This window comes from Anomaloglossus baeobatrachus, chromosome 1, assembly GCF_048569485.1.
Source record: "Anomaloglossus baeobatrachus isolate aAnoBae1 chromosome 1, aAnoBae1.hap1, whole genome shotgun sequence".
Taxonomy (NCBI): domain Eukaryota; kingdom Metazoa; phylum Chordata; class Amphibia; order Anura; family Aromobatidae; genus Anomaloglossus; species Anomaloglossus baeobatrachus.
In genome coordinates, this window is record NC_134353.1 from 67746230 (window position 1) to 67767848 (window position 21619).

Below are 21619 nucleotides of genomic sequence, written 5' to 3' on the forward strand. Positions count from 1 at the left end.
GCAAGAGATCAGATTTCAGCCTTTTATCCCCCCAAATGTGCACTAACAGGGCAGGATCTTGTTTTTGTTTTAGATTTTCTGCTTACTTTTTTTTTTTTTTTTTTAAGGTTTTTTTCTCTTCCTGCTCCAATCCCCAAAAAAAAGGAAAGTAAAAGGTTTTGGAGAATGGAGTGAATCGTGTTTCTCACGTGGTTCATATTACAGACCTGTAGCGAATGTGTGCTGCGATGGAAGGTGTGCGTCGAAAACCTAGACCTTTATATTCTGCGGATATAAGTCGAGATTTTCTCGGCAGCGCATTACAGTAGGAGCAGATTGGAGGAGACTTTTCAGAACCTCATACACACACGGCAGGGAATAATCTGCAATGTAGACTTTAAGATAGAAACTGGACTTTAAACAAGATTTGCATCAATTAATAGTACAGGTGAATGTAAGAGAACTAATGTATATAGTCAGTAAGGATGCAGTCTGACGTCTGTGGAATTCAGTCTGGACTCGGACCACAATGCACAAACTGACCGCCTGTCCCTCAACCTGAGCGTGACAGCCTCATAGAAATAGAGGAACAGAGAGACATAGAAAGATCGTACTGTTGTCATGTGTCATGTTGTGACCTTAAGCTATCACTGACCTCCAGATTATCCCTGATGGTGGAGATGACGGAGTCCCGAATTATCCCTGATGGTGGAGATGACGGAGTCCCGAATTACCCCTGATGATGGAGATGACGGAGTCCCGAATTACCCCTGATGGTGGAGTCCTGAATTACCTCTGATGGTGGAGATGGCGGAGTCCCACGTCTTACTATTGGCAATATGTCATGATCAAATTTTATCTCTTACACCACCGCCCTCCACCCCCCTCCAGGGAAAGAAAGGCAAGGGTGTGACAGCAACACAGATTAAGAAACGGAAAAACCAAAACTCAGACACACCGCAAACTCACAGGAATAAACAGAAAGAGACTAAGGAGAAATGGAAGAGCAGGAAGGAAGCAGCAAAAAGATAACAAGGGCTAACACTAGAGATGCGACTGCAGGATAGCGAGGGACAGGGGGCTCTTATATTGTCCTTCATGCTAAGGGAGCTTAAGCTATCCCTGACCTCCGGATTACTCCTGCTGGTGGAGATGCCGGAGTCCTGTGTCTTACTATTCTTATGATCAGATCTTATCTTTTACACTACCACCACCCTTCACCCCCTACAGGGAAGGAAAGGCAAGAGTGTGATGGAAACACAGATTAAGAAGGGGGAAAACCAAAACTCAGACACACTGCAAACTTATAGGAATAAACAGTAAGACATTAAGGAGAAATGCAAGAGCAAGAAGGCAGCAACAAAAAAACAGCAAGGGCTAACACTAGAGATCAGCGAAGCGGAAGTATGGTGCAAACTCAGACCTTTCCAAGAAAACAAAGTTCGGGGGCTTACAAATGCAAACCACTCGCACAAGCATCACTGTGCTTTGGTATGCATGGTGCTGGGCCTAGTGCGAACTGCTTACAGTGTTTCAATGGCTCACACTGGGGGTAACAACAGTGTGATCAGATATAGGGTGCTCCAAAAAAAATATATAATGGAAAAAGCCCACGCACTCTCTCCCGGAAGTGTTCTGTTTATGGCCTGTTTATGTTTATGCATGTGGGCAGAGACCCAAACTGCCAATCAGTGACTTCAAATGAAGTTTAGGTCAAGTCCGAGTCCAAAACCGAACTTTAAAAAAGTTCAGCTGGACCAGCAGAACCCGAACTTCCACGGGTCCACTCATCTCTAATTAACACCACAACCACACACAGCAATAATGCACAACAACCACCAGTAAGTCTGGATCTTAACACCTCACCAGACCAGTATAGGCAATCTATAGCTGGCATTAATGGAATAATCCAGCCTGCATATATGGGAGGGGAGCGAATATGACTGGCTCCCTCACAGCATGTCATCAAAGAGACTAACAAGCAGCCCACCAGAGATTAACTCTTGCTAGCCTGCTTAAGTCTGTGGGTCGACGCCCGAGTCTCCCTGCACTGATTACAGACTCGACTGCTATTTGGATAAAAGAAGAGTCAGGAGGAGGAAGGATTGTTGGCTTTTAATATGCCCAATGCTTCTTTTTTGTCTTGGCAGGTGAGCCTCGGTCAGGGAGGCCTGGAAGTTGGTAAAAATAGTTGACGACCGAAAGAGTATTAGGCAATGTGCAGGTTGTCTGAGATCTTGAAAACATGGCTGCTTTCTTGCAGAAATGGCACCACACCATGGGTTGCTGTCTCTCTTTTTGTTAGGCTACTTTCACACATCCGGTTTTTGCTCTGCGGCACAATACGGCGCTCTGCAGAAAAACCGCAACCGTTTTGCCGCCGGTTGCGTTTTTCTTTTTGCATAGACTTACATTAGTGCCGTATTGTGCCGCATGGGCTTGCGTTCGGTCCGGTTGTTGCCGCATGCCGATGCCGCGGCCGGATGGAACGTTCCCTGGCACGTTTTTTGCTACAGCAAAAAAAACGCATCTGGCCGCCGCATGCGGTTTCTTCCACTGCACATGCTCAGTAGCATGCTGCAACCGAAAAAAAACGGACGGGCCGCATGTAAAAACTTATGCAAAGGATGCGGTGTTTTCGCCGCATCCGTTGCATAGGTTTCACAGCCGTATTGAGCCGCACTGCTCAAACCGGATGTGTGAAAGTAGCCTAACTCCGCTCCATTGATACAAATAAAGCTCAACCGCAATATCAGACCCTACCCAAACATGTTATGACACTATTTTTTTTTTGGGGGGGAGTAAAGGCTGCCATGTTTTTGCAATCCTGCTCCGCTCAATTTTACTTGCCCATCCTCTCCATCTATAGCCAGACATTGAACTTTTTCCTTTCCTTAGCAGGAAACAACCCCAACGTGTTCTTGCTTCACATCAGCAGTAATTCATAGTGTATAATTACAGGCTGAGCCTTCTCCGAACCTGAACATTCAGAATTTACGGCAGATGACCCAATTTGGCTCCAACGTTACACCTAAAGGGGTCAGTCAAGTTGATTGATGTCCTCATGTTGGAACGATGCTTCAGCCGTCACTGATTTTCTGTGACACGGAAAACACACAGTTGTTGGCGGTTATCTTCTTTTCTTTGATGTTACCGCTTGGTGTTAAGAAGACCCAGTTTTGTAATCTCGACCTTGTGCAGCCAAATCAGTTTTCTGCTGATTGAATTAATTATTATTATTATTATTGTTATTATTATATTTTCATGCTAGCAGCAAGCTCGTTACCCCCGATCAGGTGTTTCCGCAGATGACCACTCCCAACCTGGATAAATTCCCTCTGCTCCCAGCAGAGGGTGCCAGTTATTCAGAATTCATTCTGGAGCTTGGGTCTTGAGCTGGAAGGAGGTGTTTGCCGATGCCGCTTCTTCTGTCGTCTTCAGTTGTTTGGTGTGGATATACCCTGTTGTTTTGTTACTTTTCCCTAATCTTATTTACCCCTATACACCTCCCTGTAGTTCCCCTGGTGTTTGTATTTGGGGTGCGTGAGTTTTGTTGTCCCCTCTGTCTGTGTTGTTTGTCAGTGGGGTTTTGTGACTAATGTCCAGGTCCAACCCTTGGGTGGTAGGTGTGGAGGGTATTATATCAGTGTCTTGGACAGGAGATAGGGACACGCTGGGGACCCAGACTTCACTACCATCAAGTTGTTACGTCCCCACCGGAGTCCGCTTCAGCAACTTCTGCTTCGATCACCAGGCGACGCCGTGTTCCTGCCAGTGGATAGTGATGGTGATAGAAGAGAAGTCGATGCCAGCGGCGCTGGTGGGCACAGGCTCCGCTCATCCATTGGGCTCGGTTTCCTTGGGATCTGAAGTACCACTGGCTGACTGTAGGTGGCGTGTGTCTTCCAGCTGAATTACCATCATTCAGCTACAACCAATGGGAAGACACCACACCCTTCTTATTTCTTCTCCTGTCTGCTGACCACTGCCAGAGATAGTTCTGTATTCCTGGTTCCTGTCCCGCCCTATTCTGTGTAGTGATTCTGCTGTTCTGACTTCTGTTTGTTTCCTGACTACCCTCATGCCTGCTGTTTTTGTACCTCGCTGCCCGATCCGGATTTGACCTCTGCTTTGTTTTCTGATTACGTCCTTGCATGCGTGATTCTGTCCCTGTTTTGCATTTCCTGGTTTGACCCTGCCTGACTACTACTCTCATCGGACTGCAGCCTACCACTGGTAGTTATCACCTTAGGCCCTGTGTAATTCCAAATCCCTGTATAACGGTTAAAGGGTTTCAGGTTCTCGGGGTCCTGCTTTGTGAGAGGTTTTCCTCAAGCCTGTCCATCACAGCCAGTCTGAGTCTGTGGATCCAGGCAGGCATTACACGAGTGTACCTCTGGGTTGAGGGTCAGCTCAGGATCCTATCTAGTCTGAGGGACAGCTTAGGGGTTCCTATCCAGTCACATCATTGTCACCAGCATGATAGTACCCAATAAAGCTGTATTTGATTCCGATTATTGCACTATAGACCAAGTGGCTCGCTCCATTAGATGAGTTTGGGGTCGGTGTGCATTCTCCGCTGCACATCTAGCAGTACTCGGAATTCTGAATTGTGTATTACCCTGCCCACACCAGCTTTCTGTGTACATTGTATATTGACAGAGAGCTGCTAATCAGGCAGTAGTGAGGTTGAACCAGGAGGCACAATACACCTAATGCTGTAGTAATGATACTCTCCTGCTGAAGAAACACTTATTTTATTGAACCAGCAATACACAGCGCAGTAAGTGACCTATCACTGACATATGATACACAGCCCCTACATCATGCTGCTCTCAGATTACATTATAAATTCCTGCTGACAGGTTCCCTTTAAAGATGACCAACCACCACGCTTTTCACATAAACTAAAGCCAGTGCTATTATGGCGCTATCATGGTGATGTCTTTAGTTGTGAGATTGGATGTATACTTTCTGAAATCCAGGCAAGTAAGGTTTGTGAAATGCACTGTTGCTTGATTGATAAGAGCTGCAAAATATCTAATAGGTGGTTGGGTTTTGCTAGTTATTCCCGCCTCTGTCTTCTGCCTGTCCTTCCTTCCCCTGTCTCTGTTATTACAAGGGGAGGAGGGAGAAAGGAAGGACGGGGGGAAGGACAGGACAGGGGGGAGGAAGGACAGACAGACAGGGGCGGGAATAACTAGCAAAACCCAACCCACCCATTAGATATTCTGCAGCTGCTAGCAACCAAATAACCGTGCATTTTACAAACTTTACTTGCCTGTATTTCAGAAAGTACCGTATTTTTCGGACTATAAGACGCACTTTTTCCCCCCCAAATGTTGGGGGAAAGTGGGGAAAAGTGGGGGGTGCGTCTTATAGTCTAAATGTAGGCCATGGCTGTGGGGAATGAAGGTGCTGCGGTGGAGCGGGTCATTGGCATCGGTGGCACGAGCAGGCTGTAGCAGCGCCTGCCGTGACCACGTGGGCCCGCTTATTTCATATGCATGCATCCTCCGCCTATCCTCCCGCCCATCATCTCTCAGCGCTGAAGCCGGCGCTGACAGGTGGGAGGGGTGATGGGTGGATAGTGCACGCATAGTAAAGAGCCGGCCCGCGTGATCACCCCTGGCAACTACAGTCTGGAGTCTGTGTGGCTATATTCACTGCCCCCCGCGCATCATCATCAGCGCGGGGGGCAGTGAATAAGTACGATATACTCACCGGCCACTGATCCCCGCAGCATCGCGATGTCCTCCTGTCTACTGGCTCGCTGATGTGTGGGAAGAGCGCTGCGCACAGCGATGACATCATCCCTGTGCGCACCGCTAGTCTTCACACAGGTCAGCTGATAGGCAGACAGGAGGACGAGCGATGCTGCAGGGGAACGGCTCCACACAGACCCTGCTTCTGACACAGAGAGGAAGATGATCGATGCTACAGGGAGTGAGGAAAGGTGAGTATAAACGTTTATTTTTTTCTGTTCCATAGGATGCAGACCATATAGCAGGATGGGGGCACATACCAGTATGGGGGTATATTATGAGCAGGATGGGGGTATATGAGCAGGATGGGGGTATATGAGCAGGATGGGGGTATATGAGCACGATGGAGGTATATAGGAGGATGGGGGTATATAGCGGGATGGGGGTATATAGCAGGATTGGGGTATTTATCAGGATGGGGGTATATAGCAGGATGGGGGTATTTAGAAGGATGGGGGTATATATCAGGATGGGGGTATTTATAAGGATTGCGGTATATAGCAGGATGGGGGCTATACCAGGATGAGGGACATATATAGAAGGATGGTGTTACGTCACCGCCGGAGTCTGCTCCAGCGACTTCTGCTCCGATCGCCAGGCGACGCCGTGTTCCTGCCGTGGATTGTGCTGGTGATGGGAGAGGAGTCGATGCCAGCGGCACCAGTGGGCGCAGGCTCCGATCATCCACTGGGCTGGGTTATCTTGGGATCTGCAGTACTGCTGGCTGACTGTGGGTGGCATGTGTCTTCCAGCTGAAGTTGCCAGCGTTCAGCTACAGCCAATGGGAAGACACCAAACCCTTCTTATTCCCCCTCCTGTCACATGACCACTGCCAGAGATAGTTCTGTACTCCTGGCTCATGTGCTGTTTGTATTTTGATTCCTGTGATTTCTGCGTGTTTCCTGACTATCCTTCTGCTTGCTGTTTTTGTACCTCGCTGCCCGACCAGGATCTGACCACTGCTACGTTTTCTGTTTACGTCTTTGCCTGCCGATTCTGTCCCTGTTCTGCTATTCCTGGTTTGACCCTGCCTGACGACTACTCTCTCGGACTGCAGCCTTCCACAGGTAGAAATCTCCAGTACCCTGTGTAATTCCAAATCCGTGTATAGGGGTTAAAGGGTTTCAGGGTTCTGGGGGTCCTGCTTGGTGAGGGGCTTCCCCCCTAGTCTGTCCATTACAGCCTGTCTGAGTCTGTTGATCCAGGCAGGCGTTACAGATGGGGATCATATACAAGGCAGGATGGGGTACCTTAGTAGAGAATTTGGGGACATTACACCCATATCGGTGTCAGCAGTAGATCCTCGCCCCATAAGTGTGTCATGACCGCATTTTTTGCTTAAAATTTTATTTTCCTATTTTCCTCCTCTAAAACCAGGGTGCGTCTTATGGTCAGGTGCGTCTTATAGTCCGAAAAATAGGGTATACATCTGATCTCACAACTAAAGATATCTTTGGAATCAGCATGATAGCGCTAGTATAGCACTGGCTTTAGTTTATATATGAAAATGCTCGTGGTTTGTGCGCTTCAAGTGATCTGTCATCGAACATTTCCCCCTACATCTGTCTCCATTAGCTTCTTTTAGTGTGAGGTTTTTAGCTTTTACAACCCTACATATTTCCACTTCTCACTCCTATAAGTGTAAGAGATTTTGGAATTGGCCCTTGGGATCTAGTTGACCATATGACCGTTGACCGTCTATGGGTACGGTTTTTTTGGGTGGGTTTCTGTTGATTTCTACAGATCTTCTCATGACCAGGCCACTATAAAATACAATTGTCTATGATGAATGGAGATCATCTACTCAGGGTAGGAGCTGGTCATTTGGATATTTTCTAGTTTGGTTGCCAAAATGTCCCAATTGCCTCTTCGGAGGGGGGATTAGAGACTTCTTGTTCCGGTTACTGGATCACCAATCAGTCCCCAGAGGCCGTGTATTTCCTTGGCAAGCCTATATATATATTTTTTTATTAAATTTGCACATATTTATCCAATCAAGTAATCTTGCTACTTTCTAGTTAATAATCATCTTAAGAAAAGTACATTGTGTGATTTCCATTCTTAGAACCTTCAAGGCACAAAATAAATGATCCACTTATTAATGCATTAGCATGGTTTGTATTTCTTATGCTTGTACATGACTGCTAGAAACCATTGTTTAAAGGGGTTGTCCAAGGTCAAACGAACATGGCTGCTTCCTTCTATAAACAGCACCACACCTGAATACAGGTTATGTGTTGTATTGCAACCAAGCTTCATTCACTTCACCGACTGGAAAAACCCATGGTCAAGGTGTACGGTTTCCGGAAGAAAACAGCCATGTTTCTCCAATTCTGGTAATCCCTTTTGCATTTCTCGTACCAGATGGACGTGACGTTTCTTGGATTTGAAGCGGATTCAATGTATGTTAGATGTTTAAAGTGTTTTATATTTTTGTCTTCTAGGAGTCTCTGAAGTATAGGGGACCTCTTAATATATTAAGGAAGCGTGCTTCTCCCCATCCATCTTTGAAATGCATAGGCCGGGTGATACCTCCAAGAACCGGAATAAAAGCCATGTTCCCCAGAGACTGAGGAGTGTTGAAGTTGCTCGGGGAAGAACGGGCTATGGCTTCACCCTTTCTGGACAATCTCCTTGTGTGATAGGTAGCATCGTTAAGGAGAGTCCGGCTGAATTCGTAGGTCTTAAACCTGGAGATCACATATGTGCTGTCAACGACATCAGCGTCAAGGATGCATCTCATGAAGACGTCGTCAAGTTGATTGGGAAATGTTCCGGAGTTCTTCACATGGTGGTCGCCGAAGGCTTCCGTCATATAGATTTATGCTCGAGTGATGAGGAAATTGCTTTCTATGAGGGCAAGACTTCATTAAAACCTAGACCGGATTCAAAAACATTGGGAATAAACCGAGCAGAAAGAGTTGTTGAGGAGATGCAGTCAGGGGGAATATTTAGTATGATCTTCGAGAACCCAGTAGGTGGTGGGAAGAAGTCCGACCATCAAATGGCAAAGCATAGATCAAGGTCAATGTCTGCATCCTGCTATGAAATGAGAAGGGACAGGCCGAATCACAATCTTGACTTCCTTTCGAAAGACGAAATATCGAAAATGATTAACTGTGACTCTGTGTTCTCCAATGGTCTGCAGAACCTTGAAGACTTTGAGTTAGATGCAAGCATCCTAAATGTTGGCATGATAGTCGGTTACCTTGGTTCCATTGAACTGCCTTCTACGAGCTCTAACCTCGAGTACGACAGCTTACAGGCCATCCGAGGATGCATGAGACGCCTCCGAGCGGAACAAAAAATACACTCCCTAGTGCTGATTAAAATCATGCATGACAATATTCAGTTGTGTAATGATAAGACTGGCATTGTAGCTGTGTACCCAGCAGAGAAGTTGGCATTCAGCGCCGTTTGTCCTGATGACAGAAGGTTTTTTGGACTTGTAACCATGCAAAGTAGTGATGACCAAAGCTTGATGCAGAATGAAGAAGGGGTTTTGAGGACCTCTTGTCATGTCTTTATGGTAGACCCCGAACTGTTCCACCATAAAATACATCAAGGTATAGCCAGGAGATTTGGATTTGAATGCACTCCAGACCCAGATACTAATGGCTGTCTGGAATTTCCACCTTCTTCTCTGCCTGTTCTTCAATTTGTCTCTGTTCTATATAGAGACATGGGTGAGATAATAGAAGGGGTGAGAGCACGAGCTTTCTTAGACAATGACGCTGATGCCCATCAGAACAATAGTACGAGCAGTAATAGTGATAGTGGCATCGGGAACTTTAATCAGGAAGAAAAAGCTAACCGGGTGTTGGTGGTTGACTTGGGCAGTGCACCAACCAAACATATTCCTCATGCTATTTGGGAAAATCCGGGTGGAAGAGCGCAGAACCAATCTGTTGTACACTGGAATGGGTATTCCAACGAGGATGATGGACACTACGGAGCACCACATGGAGCAATGGCTGATAAACCTCAAAACTTCAAGAAACATTTAGGGCCATCTGCTCGCATTGAAGTTCCGGTTATCCCACCCCGAGGACCACAGCCAGCTCAAAAGAAACTCAATGCTCTTGAGGGTCAAAAGAAATGGCTGCCTGTTCACGTAATTCGGGATTGGCAACAGGGGAATGTCAGTGACCAGGAATCATACGCGGACTCAACTGATGGTTGGTCGAGTGTCAATTGTGGAACCTTACCTCCGCCGATGAGTAAGATCCCAGCCGACAGATACAGAGTTGAGGGGAGCTTCGTACCACCTACTACTCGCAAAGATGACTGGCCCAAGAAGCCATTTGACGTACACCACATTTTTGGTGGCAGACATGGCTACAAAAAGTCAAGAGAAGAGAGAAAGGTGAGATTGGAACAAAATTAGTGTCAATACATTTTACATTTTGTGGCAAATCAGATTATCATACAAGGTCTCTATTGGCATTACAATATTGGTGGCCTCTCAATATATTTCTCTATACATTTTCCCAATTGACCTCTATTGGAAAGCAGTGAGACCATCGCCATAGCCAGTCATACAAAAGCCATCCACTGACTGCCATCTTTTACCCCAATCACAATATTCATGCAGATACCGTGTTTCCCCGAAAATATGGCTGGGTTTTATATTATCTTTTTTATCCGAAAGATGCGCTAGGGCTTATTTTCAGGGGATGTCTTATAATTTTCCATGAACAAGAATCAACATTTATTCAAATCTAATCCTGTCATCACATGCTGGAACATCAAGATTTTGTGTTATTCCTCCTATTACTGGTTCAGATGCACATTTCCTTATCTGACCTGCTATTCTCCTGGTGCAGAACCAGTGCTATAGTGGTGGGTACATACCATATTTACAAAGGGTTAAATTACATGGGTAAATGTATTATTCTCTGTGTGCTGCTTAGTTTACCCCCAAAAGAAAACAGAGACCCCCTAAAAGAATCGCACTTACCAGACCCCAAACAATTGGAATGGGCTCTCACATACAAATCTGCGTCGCTGTAATCTCCCCTTACATTCCACAGCAGTTGGCTCCCTCTGGTGACTGGAAGCAGTATCACTCACATGGAGTGATACTGGTATTCAATCTGTTGTGTTTGTGAGAGCTGCAGTACAATGCAGCTGGAACGGCAAGGGACCTGACAGCGACACAGATCTCTGTGTGAGAGCCCATCCACCATTGGGGAGTTTGATTTTTTTTTTTTTGGTGGGGGCTGGGGGGGAGTGTCTGCTTTCTTTTGGGGTTGTCTGCTTTCTTTGATGAAGTGTCCTGCGGTATTCTTTACCTTTTCTAGCTCCATGGACATTTCCCTATGGTATTGCAACTAGGGCTTATTTTTGGAGGAGGGCTTATAATAATATAATAATAATAATCTTTATTTCTATAGCGCCAACATATTCCGCAGCGCTTTACAATTCAGGAGGAACATATACATATCATATACATAAACATATACAAACAAGTAACAATTATAGAGGATACAATATTTAAAAGGAAAAATAGCAACCCTGCTCGTGAGAGCTTACAATCTACAATGAGATGGGGGGAGGGGCAAGGTACAAGTGTTTATTTAAAATGACAATCCACGCGGCGGCGGAGTGGAGTAAAGACTGGAGCACCATCACCAAGTGGAGACTGAGAGTCCCTGGACTGCCTCAAATGGGATCCACTGAAATGTGGGGAGAGAATGATGGTTTTGCCATTTAGGGCACTTTGGTCTGTGCAGGCGTTGTCACCATTATTTCTAATGATGGGATTGATAATTTTGACTCCATATCTATATAGAGTTTATGGTGTTTTAGGATTGATGGGTTGGGTACATTAAAGTTCACATATATAATTGAGTTGGGCTGGGGGCCGGTCCGGCGGGGAGCATGCCTCCCTTGAAAGTTCACGTTCCCTTGGGGCTCTACACGCTGCAGGCAGGTGTAGAACACATTGGCCCCCAATTGTTCACGGTTAACCTTTGCTCACTCTAAGAGTAAAATTTCATAGACAGGTTATTTGTATAACTAGTCCTTTGTTTGGTATTGTGATTCCTCGAATCTTCTACATCTTCCCTTTTTCTCTTGTATTCCTGAAGTAACCCTTCCCCCTCTCTCACCCCCCCCCCTTTTTTTTTTTTTTTTTTTTTTTCTTTTTTCTCTCTCTTCTTTCTCTCTTCTTTTTCTTTTTCTTTTCCTCTCCTTCTTCTCTCTCCCCGTTCTCTCCTTCCCCTTTTTTATCTTTGTCCACTTCTCTTTGTCTCCCTTCCCCTATCTTTCCCGGATCCCTTCACGCTCTCTAAAGCCCCTGGACCAACATGACCACCCTCAACTTTAGCTCTATTAACATAAGGGGGTTTAATACCCCTCAAAAGCGTTCACAGGTCCTGTATTCTATGCACAAAAAAAAGGTTCAGATTCTTCTATTACAGGAGACGCATTTCAAGAAGGATCATGTACCCATACTACGAGATAGATTTTATCCAGTATGGTTTCACAGCGTTAACCCAGAGGCCAGATCTAAAGGAGTATCGATTGCACTTCATAAACACTTAGTGCACACCATAGTCGACTCCTGTATAGACGAGCAGGGTCGCTATATATTTCTTAAACTGAAGGTCGCAAATTCGATGTTTACAATCGCAAACTGGTACCTACCTAACACTAATCAGATTTCTACCTGTAGGGCCCTTCTGACGCAGCTATCTGATTTTGCAGAGGGGACATTGGTGGTTGGCGGTGACTTCAATTTTACTCTAGACCCAGCCATGGACTCCTCCTCTGGACGCAGCAGTGTCCGCACTAAGGAACTTAGTGCCCTAAAGCGGACTTTTCACGCCCTCCGACTGATTGATGTATGGAGAATCCTAAATCCCCAAGGTAAGGACTACACATATTATTCCCCACCACACAACTCATACAGCAGGATAGACCTTTTTCTGGTAAGCCACGGAGCGTTGGCTTGGCATCCCATTACAGAGATAGGGGAAATTTTTTGGTCCGACCATGCCCCAGTCTACCTCTCCCTTCAGGTACCCTCCCTCCCCCAGCGCTCATGGACCTGGAAGTTAAACAACAATTTACTTAAAGACAATCTCTGCCTAACGGAGTTGAGAGATTCAATTGACTCCTTCACGCAAGTCCATAGTTCTGACCCAACTTCTCAGCCTACCCAATGGGAGACCTTGAAGTGTGTCTTACGTGGAATACTGATTAAGCACGGCTCTAGGATCAAGAGGGAAAGAGCTGAAGAGATTGATAACTTGTTAACACAGATCCATGAGCTGGAAAATACACATAAACTGACACGTACCCCCACAGTTCTGGCTGACCTCGTCCTTAAACGAACTAACCTAAAAACCCTATTGGACCAGAAATTTCTCTATCATAGAGAGAGAGTCAAAAATTTTTATTATAATTCATCTGACAAATGTGGTCGTCCTTTGGCACGGCTGCTGCATCCCCGGGCCAACACCTCATACATTTCATGCATCAACACCAAAGGAGACAAAACATATGATCCAACAGAGATCCTGGAGGTCTTTCGGTCCTACTACAAAGACCTATATAATATTAAAGGGCAATATGCGGAGCTCCCACCTGCTGACCTGGCAGATAGAATCGGGAGATATATACAAGAGACAGCCTTGCCTTCCCTAGATAGCAATGTTATAGAGATCCTGGAGGAGGATATATCAGAATCCGAAATCTGTAACGCAATTCAAATTACTCCCTCAGGTAAATCCCCTGGCCCCGATGGGTTCACCCCGGCTTTTTACAAATTGCTTAAGGATCAATTAGCCCCGATAATGGCCAAAACATTTAATTCTATTGATGAAGACACAAGGCTAACCCCTCAGTCTCTGGAAGCACACATTAGCGTGATCCCCAAACCGGGGAAAGACCCATTATTAGCTGCAAGCTATCGCCCTATCTCATTATTAAACGTGGACCTAAAACTCTACTCTAAGATTTTGGCTGATAGATTGTCCCCTTTCCTGCCCTCCGTTATTAACACAGACCAAGTGGGGTTTGTCAAAGGCCGTGAAGCAAGAGACAATACAATTAAAACCTTGTCTCTTATTGCTAAAGCTAAAAACAACTCGATCCCGCTGGGTCTCCTAGCCATCGATGCTGAGAAAGCCTTTGACAGAGTCCATTGGGGATTTCTGAGGGCAGCATTGGGTCAGTTGGGACTGGGACCCCGATTTATACAGAAAATTGGCGCTTTATATGACAACCCAACCGCTAAGGTCAGGGTTAACGGGGCTTTATCCTCCTCCTTTGCTGTACGAAACGGGACCAGACAGGGCTGCCCCTTATCTCCGCTTTTGTATGTAGTCATCATGGAACACTTAGCTAACGCTCTCAGGGGGAATAGTAATATCAAAGGACTCAAGATCGGGGATGCCCATCATAAAATTGCATTATATGCAGATGATCTCCTGTTATACATCTCTCAACCTCATATATCGATCCCGTCTATAATGAAGGAATTCGAACGATTTGGCCTCCTTAGTAACTTTAAAGTTAATCTATCAAAATCAGAAGCATTAAATATCTCTTTGACCCAAACTGAAGTTTCCCGGGCAATGTCTAACTTCCCATTCAAATGGAGACCTTCGGCCATTAAATATTTGGGTATTTCAATCCCAGCGGACCTCTCCAAACTATATACACTTAATCACTTACCACTACTAGAAGGTACAATAAAGAACTTAAAGTCTTACGGGGGACTGAAATTATCTTGGATGGGCAGGATGAATGTAATTAAAATGGATATCCTGCCACGCTTTTTGTACTACTTTCAAACCATCCCCATTTCTCCTCCCAGTAGTTTTTTTCGTACCCTTCAATCTGCTATTATCCGATTCATATGGGGTAAAATTAAACCAAGAATCAACTTACGCACTCTTACCCTTCCAAGGGAGTGTGGAGGAGCAGGCCTTCCTAACTTCAGAGTCTACATGCAGGCTGCAGCCTTGACCCGTATATTAGACTGGCATTTCAACAGTGACTCTAAGCAATGGATACGGGTAGAGCAAGAAGGACTGGAGATCCCTCTTAAACACCTCCCTTGGATACCTCCTTCAGATCTTTCTAACGTGGGGATACTTTCAAATTTTATCAAAGAAACGCTCAAAGTTAGTCACATAGTATCCAAAAAAATGTCGCCTCCACAGTCAGTTAGTCCCCTCGCTTCCTTATTCTATACTCCATCATTTCACCCTGGATATAAACAGAGAAGCTACTTCGGATGGAGGGCGGAGGAAGACATCCGCTTGGGGCACATACTGATTGATGGTAAATTACCCTCATTCCAAACCTTTCGGACACAGCTTCCGTCTAGAGGTTCACAATGGTTAGAGTTTCTCCAACTACGGGCATTTGTCTCTCCGGGGAGAACAGTTGATCGAGTCCGAGGCACTTGTAGTGCCTTTGAGGAACTGTTTACTAAAAACATCCCGCCTGAACACACAATCTCCCTTCTGTACGGTATTCTTATCAGAGTTGGGGTCTCAGGCAAACGAGGCTACCAATTAGCTTGGGAAAAGGAGCTGAAGCAACACTTCTCTCCCGATGAGTGGAAGAAATGTTTCTTATTTACTCATAAATTGTCAGTCACGTGCTCTGCAGGGGAGAAAAATTTTAAGATTTTGACACGTTGGTACCAGTTTCCGTCAAAACTACATATTATATTCCCTTCAGTATCTGCGATGTGCTGGAGATGTGGGCAAGATGTCGGTACCATGACACATATCTGGTGGGAGTGTGATGGATTAAAACAGTTTTGGGGAAAGGTTCTTGCTAATTATCAGCTTATAACTGGGAAAGCAGTGAATAACTGCCCCAAGATAGTCCTCCTCTCTATGTTACCACACTCAATCGCTTATCATAAGAGAGACATACTCTGCTTCTGCCTGGCGGCGGCGCGCTCCGTCATACCTAGGTACTGGAAGTCCTCCACGATACCTCCCATCTCAGAGTGGTACTCTGAAATGGCAAACATATGTAGGATGGAGGAGCTCTCTGCCGACATTGCGGGCACTAGAGACAAATTTTGCAGGACCTGGGGAGAATGGATCTTATTTAAGGACTCTCCAGATTTTGTTAAACTGTTTTGACGGAGCCATAACATCTTATTAGATCGGTGGAGTACAGCATGGTCAGGGATGAACCGGACAAGAATGTAGGACCACCTGATTCTCAGATGACAGTGAGCGCCTCTCCCCCACCCTAATCTAATCAAATCAAACTACCCAACATTTCCCTTTTGTGTCTGCCTTCGTCTTCCCAGCTTACTCACGCTGCTACCTACCTCTCCCCCACTTCCCCTTCTAATTCCCTCCCTTCTCCCCCCTTTCTTTCCTTTTTTTCTTCTCTCTCTCTCTCTCTTCTCCTTCCCTTTTCCTGAGATCTCGTTGGAATCCAATTTGAAGAGGTCTATTGAGGACTATAGATGTAAAGTGTTCATTATCCGGTCAAATTGAGATCGAGACAGATTGAGAAAACATGATTTCTTTACTATGCAATTTATAAAAAGTTTGACATGTCAGTCATTCAGTTTTTCATGATGTATATGTATAATATGATATGTTTACAATAAAAATAGATTGAACATAAAATGACAATCCAGCCAGCTCATGGGGGATAGATGATGGCTTCCTGGACCAGTTGGCCAGAGCCTTGAGATGCATTTGGGTGCCATGGAGTTTGACGTGGGGTTATGTTCTGAGAAGTTGTAGAGGGATTAGGTGAAATTAGTTTGGCCAGGGAGTGTGATAGGCCGCCCTAAAAAGATGCGTTTTTAGGGAGCGTCTGAAGCTGAGTAAGTTGTGATTTGTCCTAACTTCTTGGGGTAGAGCGTTCCAGAGGTTTGGTGCAGCTCGGAAGAAGTCTTGGATTTGGGAGTGGGAGGTTCGAATTAGTGTGGATGTTAGTCGAAAGTCATTTGCAGAGCGTAGAGAACGGGTGGGATGATAGACAGAGAGGAGGGTGGAGATGTAGGAGGGTGCTGCACTGTGGAGAGCTTTGTGGGTGAGAACAAGCAGTTTGAATTGGATCCTGTGATATATGGGCAGCCAGTGCAATGACTGGCACAGAGCAGAGGCATCCGAGTAGCGGTTGGCCAGATAGGTGACCCTGGCTGCTGCATTAAGGATGGACTGTAGAGGGGAGAGTCTAGTTAGGGGGAGACCAATTAATAGAGAGTTACAGTAGTCAAGGCGAGAGTGGATCAGGGCCACGGTGAGGGTTTTTGTCGTTTCCATTGTGAGAACGGGGCGGATTCTAGCGATGTTCTTGAGGTGCAAGCGGCAGGAGCGAGCAAGAGATTGTATATAGGAGGTGAAGGAGAGATCAGTGTCAAGTATAACCCGCAGGCAGCGGGCTTGCGGCCTAGGACTTATCGTTGTGCCACACACAGAGAGGGAGATGTCAGGTTTAGGAAGGTTGGGAGATGGAGGGAAAAGCAGAAGTTCAGTTTTGGAAAGGTTAAGTTTCAGATAGAGAGCAGACATGATGTTGCAAACTGCAGTCAGGCAGTCACTGGTGTTCTGTAGTACAGCGGGGGTGAGCTCAGGGGATGAGGTGTATAGCTGTGTGTCATCAGCATAAAGATGGTACTGAAAGCCAAATCTGCTGATGGTCTGTCCAATTGGGGCAGTGTAGAGGGAGAAAAGAAGCGGGCCGAGGACTGAACCTTGAGGGACCCCAACAGTGAGAGGGAGAGGAGAAGATGTGGAGCCAGCAAATGATACGCTGAACGAGCGGCCAGAAAGATAGGAAGAGAACCAGGAAAGAACAGTGTCCTTTAGGCCAATAGAATGGAGCAAAGAGAGAAGGAGATGGTGGTCAACAGTGTCAAAGGCTGCAGAGAGGTCAAGAAGAATAAGCAGAGAGTGGTCACCGTTACGTTTTGCTGTCAATAGGTCATTGGTCACTTTGACAAGGGCAGTTTCTGTTGAGTGTAAAGGGCGGAAGCCAGACTGTAGAGGATCTAGAAGAGAGTGAGAGGAGAGGTAGCGGGTGAGACGAGAGTAGACCAGGCGCTCCAAGAGTTTAGAGATGAAGGAGAGATTGGAGACTGGTCTGTAGTTGCTTGTGCAGGACGGATCAAGGGAAGGTTTTTTTAATAATGGAGTAATAATAGAGTGTTTGAGGGAGGAAGGGAAGATACCAGAAGAGAGAGAGAGAGATTGAAGATTTTAGTTAGGTGAGTGGTGACAACCGGAGAGAGGGACTGGAGTAGGCGTGAGGGGAAGGGATCAGTAGAGCAAGTGGTAGGACGAGAAGAAGAGAGGAGCCTGGAGACTTCCTCCTCTGTGACTGGGTCAAATGTGGAAAGAGAGCTGGATGGGATGTGGGGAGGGATGGGATTCACAAAGCTTGGTGGCTGTGAGCTGATCTCTTGGCAGATGTTTTCTATTTTCTCTGTGAAATACGAGGCCAGGTCATCAGCATGAAGGTCTGTGATAGGGGTCTGTGCTTTGGGACTGAGGAGGGAGTGAAAGGTGTCAAAGAGCTTTTTTGGATTGTTGGCTAGTGAGGAGATAAGGGTGGTGAAGTAGGTCTGTTTGGCGAGGTGAAGGGAAGAGTTGTAGGTCCTTAACATGAACTTGTTGTGGATGAAGTTTTCTGGTGTGCGGGATTTCCTCCATAGGCGCTCGGCACTCCTAGAGCATCGCTGGAGAAATCGAGTTTGTGATGTGAGCCAAGGTTGTTTTACTCGGTGTTTGGAGGTTCTGAGGGTGAGGGGTGCTACTTGGTCCAGGGTGCTTCTGAGTGTGTCATTGTAGTGCTTTACAGCCAGATTAGGGCATGAAAGTGAGGAGATAGGGGATAGTGATAAGTGTAGAGAGTCTGTAAGTGTTTGAGAGTCAATGGCCTGTAGGTTTCTGAATGTGTGATAGGTGGGAGTGTGCTGGGGCGGAGGAGGCTTTGTGAGCTTGAAGGAGAGGATGTTGTGGTCAGAAAGGGGAGGAGGTGAGTTGTCAAAGTGAGAGATTGAGCAGAGGCGGAAAAAGACCAGGTCAAGGGTGTTACCATCTTCATGTGTCTCTGAGGATGAGAGTTGTGAGAGACCAAGGGAGGTGGTTAGATATAGAAGCTGGGATGCAGAAGGGGAGGAGGGGCTGTTCAAGGGGATGTTAAAGTCTCCTAGGATCAGGGTTGGCAATTCAGAGGACATGAAGTGTGGAAGCCAGGCTGAAAAGTGGTCAAAGAACTGGGTGGGTGAGCCTGGGGGACGGTATAGGACAGCTACTCTGAGGGGAAGGGGATGGAAGAGCCTAATGGTGTGAACCTCAAAGGATGGGAATGAGAGTGATGGAGCTGGGGGGATGACCTGGAAAGTGCACTGTGGGGACAGTAGTAAGCCGACTCCACCACCATGTCTGTTTCCAGGTCTTGGTGAATGGGTAAAGTGTAAACCACCATGAGAGATGGCAGCAGGGGAAATAGTATCAGAATCCTGAATCCAGCCTAGTAAGTTAAGAGAGTTATTGAGAAAGAGGTTGTGGATGTAAGGAAGCTTGTTACATACAGACCGTGGATTCCATAGAGCACAATTAAAAGAGGGAAGTGAGGGTGTACAGGGAATGTTAATAATATTATCAGGGTTTCTATGGGAGGTGGGGGAGGGGGTAAAGTTAGTATGGGGTGGACCGGGATTAGGAGAGATATCACCTGATAGAAGTAGGAGTAGAAGGAGAAGGAGAAGGGTCAGATGGTTTTTGGACGTGTGACATGTCTTTTTGTGTGATACCCTGGAGCATGAAGGATTGAGGTTAATCAGATAGGTGAAAAGGGCCTTGGAACTGTACATAGGAGAGGAGAGGAGAGAGGGACTAATGTGGATGAGTGGTGATGGAGGGGGGACAGGGCGGTGAAAGTGGACAGTAAAGGCACATAGGATGACAGAGAGAGAAATAATAGTCATGGTGGAAACAGAGTGTCAAGGATTAGTTTACCTGCCTCCTGCCCTGACTAACTGCCATTGAAGTAACTGCCCAGCACTTGGCAACGTTGGCACTTAGCAAAAGATGGCACGCACGCGTGCACCCCTTAGAACAGCCCCAGATATATAGGGCAGACTAGAGGGGTAGGTGAGGGGGATTATGGGAGCTCAGCTTGTTAAGGAAAATTAACAAATGCTGATCACACCAGGGAATGATTAAGGAATCAAAGGAAACAGAACATTTCACCCCCACCCGGACTCTAGTCTACACAGATTCACACCTTCCACCATCAGATAAGATGTACAAAGAGGAAGATACAGTCATACATCAGTGAGTATTAAACATAATGTAAAAATGATATAGCATATGTCACAGCAAGCAGAGATATATACCAGGAAAGTGAATTTAGCAGCAGAGGGGAGCAGACATTACACTTCAGCAAGCAGGCTTATACTTTAAGCATGCTCAAAAACGCTTCCAAATTCTACTAGTCCTTATTTTTGGGATATGTCTTATTTTCAGGGAAACGGGCTAGTGTGGATCGTATTAAACTGTAATTTTAATCGTTTTGGTTTTTTATAAAAAAAAAAAAAAAAAGAAAACAATTCCCCTAGGAATAGTGTAGAATTTTGTTGCGTCATCGGTAGGGTTGTAACCCCCAGGATCCCAACTGATCATCAGAATAAAGGCATTATGTTGTATTTCGGAGGTTTATATCGTAAATGGAATATGTCCTTAGGTTTTTGCTGTGTAATCTTAGAGCACCATGAAGTAGGGGCTGAGAGCCTGACTCCAGTAATGTGTCACTTACTAAGCTGTGTGTTGATATTTCAATAGGATCGGCAGGAGATTATCACTACAGGACTAGGTACCTTGTGCCATCTAGTCCTTCTGCTTTGTGTTATCCCACCTCCACCACTGATTAGCAGTTTTCGATCAATGTATATGTACACCGAAAACTGTCAATCAGTCATGGTGCAAGCTTATATAGCGTGTCCACCCATATCCTGTCCACCACCATTAACTTGGGGACAGCGGAAGCTATAGGAATAGAAGTGGTGTCTAGGTATAGTAAAGTATCCATGCGCTACGAAATGAAACCACCTATAGCGCCACCTGGTGGAAAACAACAGAGTTAGCATTTTTATCTCGAAAACGGAACGAGATAGGGAAAAAAAGTGAATTAAGAAATTGTAGGGCATCATCAATTCAATACGAATCGACACCTTGCATACAGAAATGCTATGATATGAAACCCATGCCCCCCCCCCTCGAAAAGATTGAATGCTGGTCACGCATATGACGCTCATTTAACTTTAAGGCTCAAAGTGGCCCCCGTCAGCTGCAATGCACATCTGGACTCTGCACAGCATACTGTATCTTGCTGCACGTTGTGCAATATGGTAGGTGACACGTTGGCACAAGCATCTGTGATACGTGGTCGTAGGTCCTGCAATGTTGGTGGAGGGGTCACATACACCTGCTGTTTGATGTGACCTCACAGAAAGAAGTCCAATGGGGTCAGGTCAGGGGAGCGGAGGCCACTCCACACAGCCACCATACCCAATGACTTGTAGGAAGGTCTCCATGAGGTATCGCTTCACGTCCGCAGCCTTGTGAGTTTTACACGTTCTTATCATAGCATTTCTGTATGCAAGGTGTCGATTCGTATTGAATTGATGATGATGCTCTACAACTTTGTAATTCACTTTTTTTCTTTATCTAGGTCCGTTTTCGAAATAAAAATGCTACCTCCGTTGTTTTCCACCAGGTGGCGCTATAGGTGGTTTCATTGCGTAGCGCATGGATACTTTACTATACCTAGACACCACTTCTATGCCTATCGCTGGCGCCATTCTCATGTTAATGGCGGTGGACAGGATATGGGTGGACACTCTGTATACAGCTCTAGATCCGTAGCAG

At 45.9% G+C, this 21619-nt stretch overlaps 1 protein-coding gene across 1 annotated transcript in view; it reads left to right on the top strand.

The window, feature by feature from the left end:
• The window catches only part of RGS12 (regulator of G protein signaling 12), a 313463-nt gene that overhangs the window by 20857 nt on the left and 270987 nt on the right, over positions 1-21619 (top strand). The window contains exon 2 of the mRNA XM_075346841.1: positions 8189-10110. Within this exon, the coding sequence (XP_075202956.1) occupies positions 8257-10110 (1854 nt within the window). The 5' untranslated portion in view covers positions 8189-8256. The remainder of the gene's footprint in view (positions 1-8188; positions 10111-21619) is intronic.